Consider the following 14591-nt stretch of genomic DNA (forward strand, 5'->3'; position numbering starts at 1 on the left):
GAGGAGAGAAGACAGAGGAGAGAGGAGAGGAGAGAAGAGTGGAGAGAGGAGAGGAAAGAGAAGAAGAGAGGTGATGAGAGAAGACAGAGGACAGAGGAGAGAGGAAAGGAGAGAGGAGAGGAGAGAGGAAAGGAGAGAGGAGAGGAGAGAGAAGCGAAGAGAGAGAAGAGGAGAGGAAAGAGGAGAGAAGAGGGGAGAGGAGAGAGGAGAGAAGACAGAGGAGAGAGGAGAGAAGACAGAGGAGAGAGGAGAGGAGAGAAGACAGAGGAGAGGAGAGAGGAAAGAAGAGAGAAGAGAGAGGAGAGGAGAGCTCTCCGTAAACACTGTGGGTAAAGAAAGCTGCGTCACCGAGCAGCTCCGAGGCCGTCTGCTCTTCGTTAACACCGAACAGGCGCTAAGCTCCACCCAGCTGGCACCTCCAGGACGCCAAAACAAGCCCCACACCGACTCTGCAGAGACTAACTCTCCTCAGCTGGTGGAAATTGGTGTGTGTTGTTGTGTGTGTCTCTGTGTGTGTCTGTGTGACTGCGCACAGCGACCTGCAGAGCCAGATGATTGGCTCCCAGAAGGGAACCCCATCTGGGCCCTGATTGGCCGGGAGGGAGGCTTAACTCTGATGTCATCGATTGCTCAAGTTGTTGTTGATGCTCGAGCGAGAAGAAAAAAAATCTGATGATCTCACTCCACACGTGTGTGTGTGTATTTGTGTGTGTGTGTGTGTGTGAGAGTGTGTGTCAGCGTCTTGTTGACCAGGAAACAAGCAGCCAATCAGGGCTCACGGATGTGACACAATATTAGAAACACCTGTCAGTATAAAACAATGCAGTTTATCCCAAATGAAACCCTCCAAAGTGACCGTAAAGTTGAACTCTAATTAAGTTTGACTGCATGTTTCATTGTTATTTTATTATTTCTCCTAAAAGACTGAAAACCAGCTGTTCCTCTCTCTTTGTAAACCAGTACGCTGCAGTCTAAATACCAGTCACCCCAGGGTGCCGCCATAAACACCGTTTTATTGACAAATAACGAGCACGTTGGTTTCATCGGGTTCTCATCGGGTTCTTGTTTGACTCGTTTCTCGTCATCAGCACGACACAAACAGCCTCCTGGTCCTGTTTGTTGTTTTATTGGTTGTTGATATTCCATCCAATCAGTTTGTACGTAACTCACATAATCATGAACCAGGAAGTGGAAAGACTGCAAAAACGCCACTTCTAGATTTAACGATCTTTTCCCTGAACCTTACTATTTCACGATCTTTTCCTCAACCTAACTAACTATTTCACGATGTTTTCCGAAAACCTAACTAAGTATTTCACGATCTTTTCCTCCACCTAAATATTTCACGATCTTTTCTTCAATCTAACTAACTATTTCGCGATCTTTTCCTCAACCTAACTAAATATTTCACAATCATTTCCTCCAACTAAGTATTTAACTATTTCACAATGTAATTATCTAACTAAGTTAATAATCTTTTGCTAATCCTCACGATGTAGTTTTGTTAGAAAAAAATATATATAACTGAGTTGTTTCCTGTGAAGACCTTTATTTTGAAAAGACTCTTTGGCAGGAAGTTCTCTCCTCTGAAAGGTGCCGACCGCGCGTCACATGACCTGCAGTACCGAGCGCGGCCACCGGACCACAACATTGTGTTCAATGTGAAGAATCTGAAAACAGTTTCCTTTGTGCGTTTTGTGTCTTCAGGCCGACCAGCAGTACGCCAGCAGTGTAGCAGACAACCTGAAGCGCCTGTAAGTTACCACCTGCATGATGGGATGCCGTTCCTACGGCAACAGACTCTCCATCTCCCTGTGTGTGTGTGTGTGTGTGTGTGGTGTGTGTGTGTGTTGTGTTTGATGTCGGCTAGTACGCGGCAGCCTTTGATCGCTTCTGTGCGTGAACAGCTGTGTGTGCCATTGTTCACGGCATGCAGTCAAAGTGCAGCATGTTAGAGCATGATTAATTTATCTCACACACACACACACTCACACACATTAACACACACACACACACACATTAACACACACACACACACCTTAACACACACACACCGTTTCAGCAGCGTGAACCTCTTTGTAGAAACATTTTTACGAAGATCAAGTGTGATTTTCTTTTTCCTTCTCCGCCTCCTTTATCCTTCCCTCTTCTTACTTCCTACATCCTCGTTTCCTTTCCTCTATCCTGATTTTATCCTTCATTTTAAGTCATTCATCCTGTATTTCCTACCTCCTAATTATGTCATTCTTTAGTTCTGTAACATCCTCCTTTTTAGTCTCCTCCTCCCTATGTCCTCTTTCCTTATCTTTCATCCTCCTTTCTATTCCCTACCTCCTCCCTATGTCCTCTTGTGTCCTTCTCTCCTTTCTATTACCTACCTTCTTGTCCTCTTGTGTCTTTCTCTTTCATCCTACTTTTTATTTCCTACCTCCTCCTCCCTATGTCCTCTTGTGTCCTTCTCTCTCATCCTTTCTATTTCCTACCTTGTCATCTTGTGTTCTTCTCTTTCATCCTCCTTTCTGTTCCCTACCTCCTCCCTATATCCTTGTGTGTCCTTCTTTCTTATCATATTTCCTACCTCCTCCCCCCCCCTCCCTATGTCCTCTTGAGTCCTTCTCTGTGGCCTCATAACCTTTATTGTCCTGCCACCAGGATCATTGTGTCATACTTTATAATATAGTTTAATAAAATAAAAGATAATAATGAGTAACTTCCTCTCCGTGTCTCAGTTTTCCAACAGAGATCCAGTCCGGTCTCCTGGAGGTCGTCTCTCCGTCCGTCCACTTCTACCCGGACTTCTCTCGACTCCGAGAGTCTTTCGGAGACCCCAAGGAAAGAGTCCGGTAGGTTTGTGTGTGTGTGTGTGTGTGTGTGTGTGTGTGTGTGTGTGTGTGTGTGTGTGTGTGTGTGTGTGTACTTTTTAATGATGATCGGCAGCTGTTTTTTGTCGTCTAAAACCCGGACAAGTCTTCATCAGAGAATTAGAGTCTCCCTTTAGTGGAGACTGTGCAGACCTGAGGTCTTTAGGGACCTCGATGCCGTTGGGAAACTCTGGCGTTTGGGGACCTCTGTGACTTGGGAGACCTCGGGTTGGTTTGGAAACCTCGGGGTCTTTGGGGACGTCGGGGTCTTTGGACACATCTGGCTTTTTGGTGACCTTCAGGCCTTTAAAGAACTCAAGGACATGGGGGACCTTTGTGGACATCAGAGGCCTTTGGGGACCTGTGTGGCCTTTGGGAACATTGGAGGCCTTTGGGGACCATGGAGGTCTTTGGGAACGTCAGGGTCTTTGGACACCTCTGGCTTTTTGGTGTCCTCCAGACCTTTTAAGAACTCAATGACCTGGGGGACCTTTGGGGACATCAGGGGCCTTTGGGAACCTTAGGGGTCTTTGGGGACCTCAGGGTCATTGGCCACCTCTGGCTTCTTAGTGACCTCCAGACCTTTAAAGAACTCAATGACTTGGGGGACCTTTGGGAACATTGGAGGCCTTTGGGGACCTTAGAGGCCTTTGGAAACATTGGAGGCCTTTGCGGACATTGGAGGCCTTTGGGGACGTTCGAGGCCTTTGGGGACCTCAGGGTCTTTGGACACCTCTGGCTTTTTGGTGACCTCCAGACCTTTACAAAACTCAATGACCAGGGGGACGTTTGGGGATCTTGGGGGTATTTGGGAACATTGGAGGCCTTTGGGAACCTTAGTGGCCTTCGGAGACCTTTGGAAACATCAGTGCCTTGTGAGAAATCTGGGACTTTTGGAGACCTTGGAAGGCCTTTGGGGACGTTCGAGGCCTTTGGGGACCTCGGGGTCTTTGATGACCTTCAGGCCTTTAAAGACCTCAAAGACATGGGGGACCTTTGAGGACATCGGAGGCCTTTGGAAACCTTGATGACTTGTGAGACATTGAGCCTTTGTGAACCTTTGAGGCCTTTGGGGACTTTGGTGGCCTTTGGAGACATGAGGGGTCAGTGACTTTGGAGATATCGGGTCTTGAGGATCCGTGAGGCCTTTGCAGGCCTCGGGCTCGTGTGTTGTCTCAATGAAACAACAATAAAAGAAGTTGTTTCAGTTTATAAGTTTCTGACTTTCACTTTAACCTGATTAACAGACTCTAACTTTAAACACCTGCAGTTTATCACGATTAAAGCTGTCTCCCACACACACACACGCACACGCACACACACACACACGCACACACACACACACACACACACACACACACACGCACACTGACTGCTTTACCTGCGTTTGTGTGTGGGATTTATCAGCTCCAGTAATCAGAGAGAGTTAGGTAATGGTGTGTGTGTCTGCCTGTGTGTGTGTGTGTGTGTGTGTGTGTGTGTGTGTGTGTGTGTGTGTGTGTGTTAAACAGCTCCCCAGGCGTCTGTCAGCCTGTCATGGCTAATTCATGAGGCTCTGAACCATACTGAGCGAGCTAACTACACACACACACACACACACAGACACACACACACACACACACACACACACAAACACAACTTAAATTGGCTTGCTCCTCCTTGTCTCCTCAACAGTCATGCAGATCGAGATCGAGGTGACATCATCTCAGTTAACGCACTGTTGCTCCGCCCCTTTGGCCCTGTTATCTGTGGTAACACAAAGGAGACAAGAGGGGAGGAGATGAGGAGAGGAGGAAGGACAGACAAGTGTCTAGAACCTGTGCATAATGTTTGTAGAACGTGTGTAGAATTTATTTATAACGTGTGATGACATGAGACGAACTGTTCTGTTAACTTTATTTTAAATCGCACTTGTCGTTGTCGTTGTTGTTGTTGTCGTTGTTGGTGTTGTCGTTGTTGTTGAAACTTGGTCCTCCCATAAGACCGTCCGGTGGCTGTGGGAGGAACACGGTTCTGTTCACTTCACTGGTTCCCTATTAAACAGGATTGTTTTTAGACCTCAGCAGGATCGTAAAAGAGCCGCTGTTGAAGTAAAAGAAAAACTATTAAACTGGTAAACGTCTGAGGGGGAGAGGGGCGTTATTTATGGAACAATAAAGAGATGGAGACGACAAGAGGAGGAGGAGGAAGAGGAGGAGGAGGAAGAGGAGGCGGGGGGAGTTCATGTCTGCAGGGCTGAAGGAGTCAGACCATGAGTTCGTCACATGATCATAAACCTCCACAAAGAAGCTTCTGACTCAGTTCAGAGGTCAAGCGTCAGCAACGAGCTGCGGCTTAATTTAGCTTTAAAGTCAGAGAGAAGTCATGAATAAAGAAATGAAGTCTCAAAGAAACAAAGAAGAAATAATAAAGCAGTCGGTTTTAAGTGTGTTTGTGTTTTAAATGTTTTAAAACAACCTGCAGAACAGCACGGAGGAACCACCTGCAGAGACACTGAATATATTGAATACTGATGCTGCTGCTTCTCGAACACGCAGAGATGAAACATGCATTTAAATCCTTTAAAACAACCAGAGGAGTCGCCCCCTGGTGGTCAGGAGAGAGAATGCAGCTTTAACACATGAAGCATAGACTTCTATACAACCAGAGGAGTCTCCCCTGGTGGTCAGGAGAGAGAATGCAGCTTTAACATATGGAGCATAGACTTCTATACAACCAGAGGAGTCGCCCCCTGGTGGTCAGGAGAGAGAATGCAGCTTTCACACTTCGTCCTTGGTATAAAATATGTTTTATGAGTACTGAGTACTTCTTCCACTCAGAATAAAACCTGCTCTCAGCCCTCCTGAGTTTCCTGCAGTAAATATCGAGCTGCTCTCTTTGGCCGAAGGCATCGACGGAAAATGCACGGCGTTAAAACTTAAATCCTCCGGACCTTCTGCATGTTTCATCTCGGCGTGTTCGAGAAGCAGCAGCATCAGTATTCAATGTATTCAGCGTCTCTGCAGGTGGTTCCTCCGTCCTGTTCTGCAGGTAAACAGAGACGCTTTGAAAATATGCAAATGAGAAGAAGAGCTGCTGGTCATCAGGGTTTGTCTGAGTTTACTTTACTCGTGTGATTCACCGTGCTCGTTAATCCCATCGCGGCATATTTAATTCTTATTTTTCTTGTTTTCCTGTTGTTCAGACAGTCCAGTTGAGACGTTTACAGTCGTGTAAAACCTCCATTTTCCTTCCAGTTGTGCTTCTTTTTGTCTGTTTCTACATTTGAAGGTTTTTAACGAGCATTAACACGTTTTTAATGGTTTTTTTTAGCCTTATGGAGAGAAAACATTAATTTTACTACTTTAGATTGTTTGTCTCAATGTCATGAATATACTGGTGAAGTTTCATACACTGTAAAAAAAAGATTTCTTTTTTTTTTACGGAAAATAACTCATGTAGGTCGTTTACTGAAGGTGTTTGATTATAAAAAATCTGAAAAAAAGTAAAATAACAGTGTTTCACTGCAGAACTTTAAGTGATATCACTTTATTTAAGGTGTCTGATCGTAATAATTCAGGAAACATCTGTAAAGTAACAGTTTCACTGCAAAACTTTTAACGAAAATGTTCGTTAATTTATAGTTTTTGTCCTCTATTTGAATGAAGATCTTTAATTCTTAATGTTAAGGTTTTTGTTTGGCGGCCGGTGTGGCTGCCAGTCATTTTAACATTTTATTTTTTACAGTGTATATATATATATATATATATATATATATATATATATATATATATATATATATATATATATATATATATATATATATATATATATATATACATATATCAACTATTAGCTATTTAAAGACACCGTGGAGTAACTCCTCCTCTTCCTCTTCTTCCTCCTCCTCCTCTTCCCCAGGTGGAGGACGAAGCAGAACCTGGACTACTGTTACCTGATGATGTACGCTCAGTCTAAAGGAACTTACTACGTCCAGGTAGGAAAAGAAACCGTCACAATAAAAGCCTTTCCGTGGCAGGCTTTTATTGTGAAACATCTGCAGAAAGCGTTAAATTTTTATCGTATCTTGTTTCTGTGAAAATGTCCCCAAAACATTATGATTATATTTAATAAACAAAACCTTAATATTAAAGAAATATGTATTAAATATGTGTAAATTATCCTGTTTGTGTCTCAACACATAAATACAATAAATTCATATAAACTGAGCGTGGTCGTGGTGTAAAACCTGAACGAGTCTCTGATGTAACGCCGCTGGAGGTGCGAGGCTGATGAAACCGTTGCATTGTGGGTAGACTGACGGGGACGTTAATGGGGGCGTCGAGTCTTTGTTCCCTTTCAAGATGAAAAGAAGAAGAAGAAAAAAAGAAACCGTCCGACATCTAACGGGAGGAAAACAAACGATCTGCGAGTCTGAAAGCGGTCGATCAGGTGTTGAACTTCACTTGCTGAAGTTTAATAAAGAGAGAAATATTTCATCACACAAAACAAGAAACGTGGAGCAACAGAAACATCCTGTGACTCAGACGCAGAGGCATCCTGTCATATTCTGAGCTGCTGCAAACAGTTATTATATTAAATATAAGTTTTAAAAAAGCCTTTTAAGCTCGATACACCCCCACGCTAATGAGACACGGTGTTACGAAGGAGTCCCAGTCAAAAAACTGTGTCGTTCGGTTCAAAAATTGAAGGATTACTTACTTTATGGCAAAACATTGGCCGATTTGGGCATGCTGGGTGTCGAAACTGTCACGAGCATTCCTCTCTCTCCCCCCTCCCTCCAGTTGGAGGACGACATCGTCGCTCGTCCTAACTTCTTCACCACCATGAAGAACTTTGCGCTGCAGCAGCCGTCGGAGGAATGGATGATCCTGGAGTTCTCTCAGCTCGGCTTCATCGGTGAGTCGTTGTCATTATTACAATTATTAACAGTATTAATATCGCCAATATTAGTAATATTTCAGCTCTCCTCCTGACCCGCTTCAGTCTTATTATCGTCATCTTATAACTCAGAAACCTGTTGCAGCGATGAAGTGAAACATGAGCATTAAAGATTTAGTTTGTGAGACTCTGACTCTGTTTTTCTCTCTCTGACTCTCTGACTCTGACTCTTTGATGCTCTGACTCTCTCTCTGTCTTTCTCTCTCTGACTCTCTAACGCTGACTCTCTCTGACTCTTTGACTCTCTCGCTCTGACTCTCTGACTCTCTGACTTTCTGTCTCTCTGACTCTTTAACTTGAACTCTCTGACTCACTCTGTCTTTCTCTCTCTGATTCTCTATGACTCTCTCACTAATTATCTGTCTCTCGGACTCTCTCTCTGACTCTCTCACTCTATGTCTCTCTGACTCTCCGACTCTGACTCTCTATCTCTCTGTCTCTCTGACTGTCTGTCTCTCTGACTCTCTGTCTCTCTCACTCTCTGACTCTCTCACTCTCTGATTCTCTCACTCTCTGACTCTCTCACTCTATGTCTCTCTGACTCTCCGACTCTAACTCTCTATCTCTCTGTCTCTCTGACTTTCTGTCTCTCTCACTCTCTGATTCTCTCACTCTCTGACTCTCTGACTCTCTGTCTCTCTGACTCGTCGGTCTGCTCGAGACGTCAAGAAGTTAATTATTTTAAGAGTGAATTATTGATTTGACTTGCGATCCATGATGTCATCACGTGTGTTATATTCTCTCTGCTGCTGGAAGCCTCCGGGACGCGAGCGCAGATTTATTTTGGAGGCAGAACCGAAACATTTTAGATTTAATTGGATTATTAATTAATTGTGACCAACGTTTGCCAAGCAGAAAATTTTTTATTGTTTGGAAAATCAGCTCTGATTTTCAGTTTGGGGACATCATTAAAACAAGAAACCAGAAGAGATGCTCCTGGTGTGTGTGTGTGTGTGTGTGTGTGTGTGTGTGTGTGTGTGTGTGTGTGTGTGTGTGTGTGTGTGTGTGTGTGTGTGTGAGGCTGATGAAACTGTTGCATTATGGGTATTCAGTGGGTGCCCGTTGCTCGCCCTTCATCACACACTCTTTGTTCTTTATGAAAAGAGAAACTCTGCTGCGCGACTCTGAGCATTACAATAATAATAGTAATAGTAACAATAATGAGAGAGTCAGAGCGGCTAATGAGGAGTCCTACAGCTCATATGACCGCGATAAGAATACCAGACCTTATTGTCCTTGATCTCTGACGCATCCGCAACTTCTTGCCTTTAAAAAACAACAACAAAACAACAATAAGCACAAGCATCGACATGTCAGGAAGCATATTCAGTCCAAAAAAACAGGTTTTTCGGTTCAGAAATTGAACAATTATCTACTTTTCCTTCGCTCCCACCTGGACAAACAAGACATGTAAATGGTCGTCTCCTTCCTCATGTGTCACCTGACGCGCTTTCAGAAGAGTCTGAGGACCAATGAGATCGCAGGATCTCGGGAACGCCCCCAAAAAAGTAATTTGGAGAGACTTGGTCAGGAAACGATCAGGATTGATTTATTAGACTTACGTAATTATTAACAATCTTTTTTTTTTTTTTAAATACAAAGCCAGACGTCTCTTCTCACGAGGGTTACGGTGCTTTAGCAATTTAAATGAATTAAATCAGAGCTGTGGATGAGGAGATGTCACAGTTTTAGTTTGGAAAAAAACACAATTAAGACAATTAAAGATCTGCAAGTGAAGAATCCGTGGACGCAAACGGAGACGGCAGGATTTTAGTTGCTGTTTCGAGACTTGACACGAAGATGAAGGCTACTCCACCATCATCATCATCATCATCATCATTATTGTCGCTCCGACGACGGTTTCTCATCGTCTCTCGACCTCGTTCCTGAAACCAAAAGTCCCAATTTGAGCCTCAGAAGGGTCTAATTGTCCTCACAGAGATGGAGAAACCAGCCGCTCACACACCTTCTCCTCCCTCGTCTCATTCCCCTCTCCACTCGAGAGGCGCCAGACTTCTGTCTCTTCACCTTTTCCTCCTCCTCTTCCTCCTCCTCTTCTCTCTCGCTGATGAAACTTCATTTTCACACTGAATCAACTCAGAGCTCTTCGTCGGGCCCGAGGTCTTCATCGGAGTCATTATCCCTCTCGGCCAATCGATAGCGAGCTGGAGGAGCTGCAGCTCGATGCGACTCCATCTTCTGCCTCGTGTTGTTGTCACGCCGTCCTGGTTCTCATCACGTCTTCGTCTCTTTCTCTGAATCTGATGACGGAGAGAGAGGAGGAAGTATTACTGCAGTAAAAGTACTAATACACAATGTTACAGTACTCTGATTACTTTATCCATCAATCCATTGATTGTTTGCTTTGTGGGAAATGACGTCATATTAATAATTAGTTTAGTTTAAACCTCCATTATTGTTATTGTTAATACATTAAATATCTAAAAGATATTTGTTTATGTCCAGAAATTATGAAAAATATGTAAAGAAATTATAGAAATAGAATTATAAGCTGAGGTCAGATGAACGTCAAGACGGTAAAGACTTAAATACCTAAAGACGCAAAGACGGTATAGATGTTAAGACGTAAAGACTGTAAGACGGTGTGCTGCATTCTCTCTCCTGACCACCAGGGGGCGACTCCTGTGGTTGTATAGAAGTCTATGTTTCATGTGTTAAAGCTGCATTCTCTCTCCTGACCACCAGGGGGCGACTCCTCTGGTTGTATAGAAGTCTATGCTTCATGTGTTGAAGCTGCATTCTCTCTCCTGACCACCAGGGGCCCACTCCTCTGGTTGTATAGAAGTCTATGGGAAAATTCTTAATTATATGATTATTATGATAATAACATTTACAAAATAAATAAATAAAATTTCAAAAAAGCCATGAAACACACACAAAAAAGAACTTGAGTGAAAGTGCAGCGTTCGGGCTGTGAACTAAACCGTCTTCTTCTCCGACAGGAAAGATGTTCAAGTCCCTGGACCTGTCGCTCATCGTGGAGTTCATGTTGATGTTCTACAAAGACAAGCCCATCGACTGGCTGCTGGACCACATCATGTGGGTCAAGGTGTGCAACCCGGAGAAGGACGCGGTGAGCAGCCAACCTCCTCAACCCTCACCTGAACGCCTCACCTGTACACCTCACCTGTACACCTCACGTGTACACTTAATCTGAACACCTCACCTGAACGCCTCACCTGAACGCCTCACCTGTACACTTCACCTGTACACTTCACCTGAACACTTCACCTGAACGCCTCACCTGAACGCTTCACCTGAACACCTCACATGAATGCCTCACCTGAACGTCTCACCTGTACACCTTAACTAAACGCCTTACCTGAACGCCTCACCTGAACACCTCACATGAACACATCACCTGTACACCTCACCTGAACACCTCATATGAACACCTCACCTGAACACTTCACTCGTACACTTCATCTGTAGCCCAGAGCCCCTCTAGAAGTGTGTGTGTGTGTGTGTGTGTGTGTGTGTGTGTGTGTGTGTGTGTGTGTGTGTGTGTGTGTGTCTCCTTCAGAAACACTGCGACCGGCAGAAAGCCAACCTGAGGATTCGCTTCAAGCCGTCGCTCTTTCAACACGTCGGCACGCACTCGTCTCTGGCTGGAAAGATACAGAAACTCAAGGTAACGTGTGTGTGTGTGTGTGTGTGTGTGTGTGTGTGTGTGTGTGTGTGTGTGGTCTACAACAGGGTGGTGACCTTTGCCATCTTGTATTGTTCTCGTCTCTGGAATCATCATCAATATATTTGATCTTTTTGAGTTGAATCTAAAAATAAACAATTAAATATGAATCATACTCACACGGTGCATATTCTTTAATTAAACTATCACTAAAATGGGTTTTAAATTTGAGATTTCTTTCTTCAAAAGGTCAAACATTACACATTTATTCTGTGACGTGTGCAAAACCTTTGGATCGTGGCCAATGTCGATGTTTTTTTATATAACATAATTTACTTTCCTTATATGTCTGTGCGTGCCTCACTGCCTCCAGCATGTATCTGCTCTGAGGTTGTCGAAATTAGATTTGCATAAAAAAAACATAATAACACACTGGATTACTAGATTATTTATACAAAGGTCTGTCTGTAAATTATTGAAAAAGTGTTTTTTTTTCTTTCTCCTGCCTCTAAAAAGCTTAGTTGGCTGCATTCTGTTTGGTACCTGGTATTTCTGCACAATTATCCATAAATTATATCGTTATAATATTAATGTTATTCCACTGGTAGGGTTTCAGATTTGCGTGATCCAAACATCTCTAATAACCCCAAAGCGTCCCCACAAAAATAATCTGCCATCACTTTATTTAAGTTGAAGAAACTGAAAAGGTTGTATTATTATAGGAAAGCTTCTTTCTCATTTAATACGCTGATGCACAATATTGAAATTGAGGATTTTTGTAATTTACTTTAGTGTGATGTCAAAAAAAAGAGGTATGGAACTTTTCTTGAAGTGAAGGGATGAAACACAGTCCTGCAAAATAAGGTGGAGGTTATGTAAACTATGTTGTGAAGGTTTGGATAAGATGAATGTTCCTGTCGGTAAACGTCCCACATTGGTGCAGAGCGTTGGACACTGGATGCAAATCTGAGCTTCAGATTGACGGTATGCTCTCGGATTACTGGGCTGCTGAAGGGGAACTTTTGGACAGTGAAAAGCAACTGCAGCTCAAAGCTCTCTGCAGCAGACCCGCTGCACCGGTCAGCTGTCGGGGTGAAGTTTAGTGGGTTTGAAACAGAGGTTTCCGTCTCCGGAGAGATGAAGATTGAAAGCCTCCGCGGCCTCGAACACAAACTGCGGTCTCTCTGAGCGGGTGGCAGCTTCAAGCTCCTGCCAGCAGAAAAGGTCTCGGGCCAGTCTCTGATTACTGTGTCAAGAGCGATGGATATTAGCCGCGCCCGCCAACTGCTCGCTGCAATCTGGTCCAATCAATTGGATATCGATCCGGCCGTCTCCGGACCCAGCGCCTCCTCGACGCGGAGATTGAACAAGCAAGGCTGCATGGAGCCGTGTGCAGGATGGAGGCTAAACACAACTATTACCCTCACCGGGGTCGAGGAGGAAAATCAACCCTGAGTTTTTTAGAGTTAAATTGGAAGAATTAAAGTGGAAGTGGGGTTTGTTTGTCTGGAGAGAGTTGAGGCGAGAGATTTGTTACTATGTGAGAAACTTCTCTAAAACTTTCACCTTCTCTTACAGGACCATTTTCCTCATTTTTTCTCTCAATTGCTTTCCTTTATATGTAATTAAAGTGATCCCCAAAAAACAGGCCGAACAAGAATAACTCGTAAGTTTAATGAGGCTTAAAACTGTTGCAATCACATTTATAGGGATAAATCACCAGGAAAATGATTTGGAGATCGGTATGTGGTCACTTGGGAACAACTGAAAACACAGAAATGTCTTTTTTTAAAGTGCATTAAAATAGAAGTGATGCTTCTTCTGCTTGTATCTGTAGTGTCTGTGCACTGAACGGAAACTGGATTAGTCATCAGCAGCTAGCTAGGCTGGCAATGATACCAGTCTGTGCAGAAGGCTCGTCTAGGATGACTAACGATTCATATTATGTTCTGGTCAGTGCACAACGCTGTCATCAGAGGCCACACAAACATACACTGGAACATAACTCCCTGATATCTAAACGTGTTGCAGGATAAGGACTTTGGGAAACAGAGCCTCCACAAGGGTCACGCCAACCCGCTGGCGGAGGTGACGACCAGCCTGAAGACCTACCAGCACTTCACCCTGGAGAAAGCCTACCTGGGGGAGGACTTCTTCTGGGCCTTCACACCTGTAGCGGGGGATTTCATACGGATACGATTCTTCACACCTGTCCGCATCGAGAGGTAGGTACCAGGGAGTTGCATGGTTCGAGGTACTACAGGTTACCTTGCAGGTGCAAGAGTTCTGATAGTGACCAGAGGATGCGAGGGTATTACGGGTTAATAAGGAGGTATCAGGGTGTTACATGGTATGAGGTCCAAGGGTATAAGGGTGTGAGGGGTACCAGATGATATCAGGAAATTACAGGTCATTGGGGGTATCACAGATTATGAGAGGTTCTAGATGATACCAGAGTACTGCAGGGTAATAAGGAGGTACTAGGGCGGTACATGGACTCAAGGGCAGCAAGGAGAACAAGAGGTTAGAGTCCAAGAAGATGCTAGCAATTCCCCATAGGCCAGTTGGAGTTGTGTGGTCTTGGGTTTATCAAAGGGCACTCGAACAGCAATCTGGCTACTGGAGGGTACTTGGGTTACAGGGTATGAAGGATATAGGGTCTCACAGGGTAGTGTGTAGTGGTACTAGAGGGTTACACCATCTCAGGGGTATCACAGGGTACTAAAGGCTACCTTGGAGGAGCATTACAGTGTCTTGAGTAACAAGGATTCAGAGGGTACCAAAGATGATCTAGTAGCTTCAAGGGAGGGAAGGGTATCAGGGTATTACAGACTAGAATATCCTACTGGGCTATACGGTCTCAGGGGTATCAGCAGGTACTAAAGGCCACCGAAGAGGTGCAAGAGGTGTTAGTGTGAGATGCCAAGTTATTGCAAAGTACTAGGGCATACTATGGGGTTACACGATTATAAAGGTTTCAGGGGATACCAGAGGAGGTGCAAGAGATGCAAGAGGGACCAGATGATGAAGGGTATTATAGGGCATGAGGTTACATGGTGTAAATTGAGCCAAAAGAAGAACTGTACACAGTACTACAGGGCACTTGGGGGTCACATATACAATCACAATAAAGTACAATA

The 14591-nt window shown here is 44.1% G+C and overlaps 1 protein-coding gene across 1 annotated transcript in view; it reads left to right on the forward strand.

Annotated features, from left to right (window-relative positions):
- Positions 1 to 14591, forward strand: part of mgat4b (alpha-1,3-mannosyl-glycoprotein 4-beta-N-acetylglucosaminyltransferase B) — a 58450-nt gene that overhangs the window by 36825 nt on the left and 7034 nt on the right. Inside the window, exons 5-11 of the mRNA XM_068572293.1 lie at positions 1708 to 1754; positions 2730 to 2843; positions 6762 to 6837; positions 7646 to 7760; positions 10766 to 10896; positions 11347 to 11454; positions 13483 to 13676. Coding sequence (XP_068428394.1) covers positions 1708 to 1754; positions 2730 to 2843; positions 6762 to 6837; positions 7646 to 7760; positions 10766 to 10896; positions 11347 to 11454; positions 13483 to 13676 — 785 coding nt within the window. The remainder of the gene's footprint in view (positions 1 to 1707; positions 1755 to 2729; positions 2844 to 6761; positions 6838 to 7645; positions 7761 to 10765; positions 10897 to 11346; positions 11455 to 13482; positions 13677 to 14591) is intronic.

Source organism: Clinocottus analis, unplaced genomic scaffold (assembly GCF_023055335.1).
Source record: "Clinocottus analis isolate CAN_PGR_092001 unplaced genomic scaffold, fCliAna1.0.p SCAF_1, whole genome shotgun sequence".
Classification (NCBI taxonomy): domain Eukaryota; kingdom Metazoa; phylum Chordata; class Actinopteri; order Perciformes; family Cottidae; genus Clinocottus; species Clinocottus analis.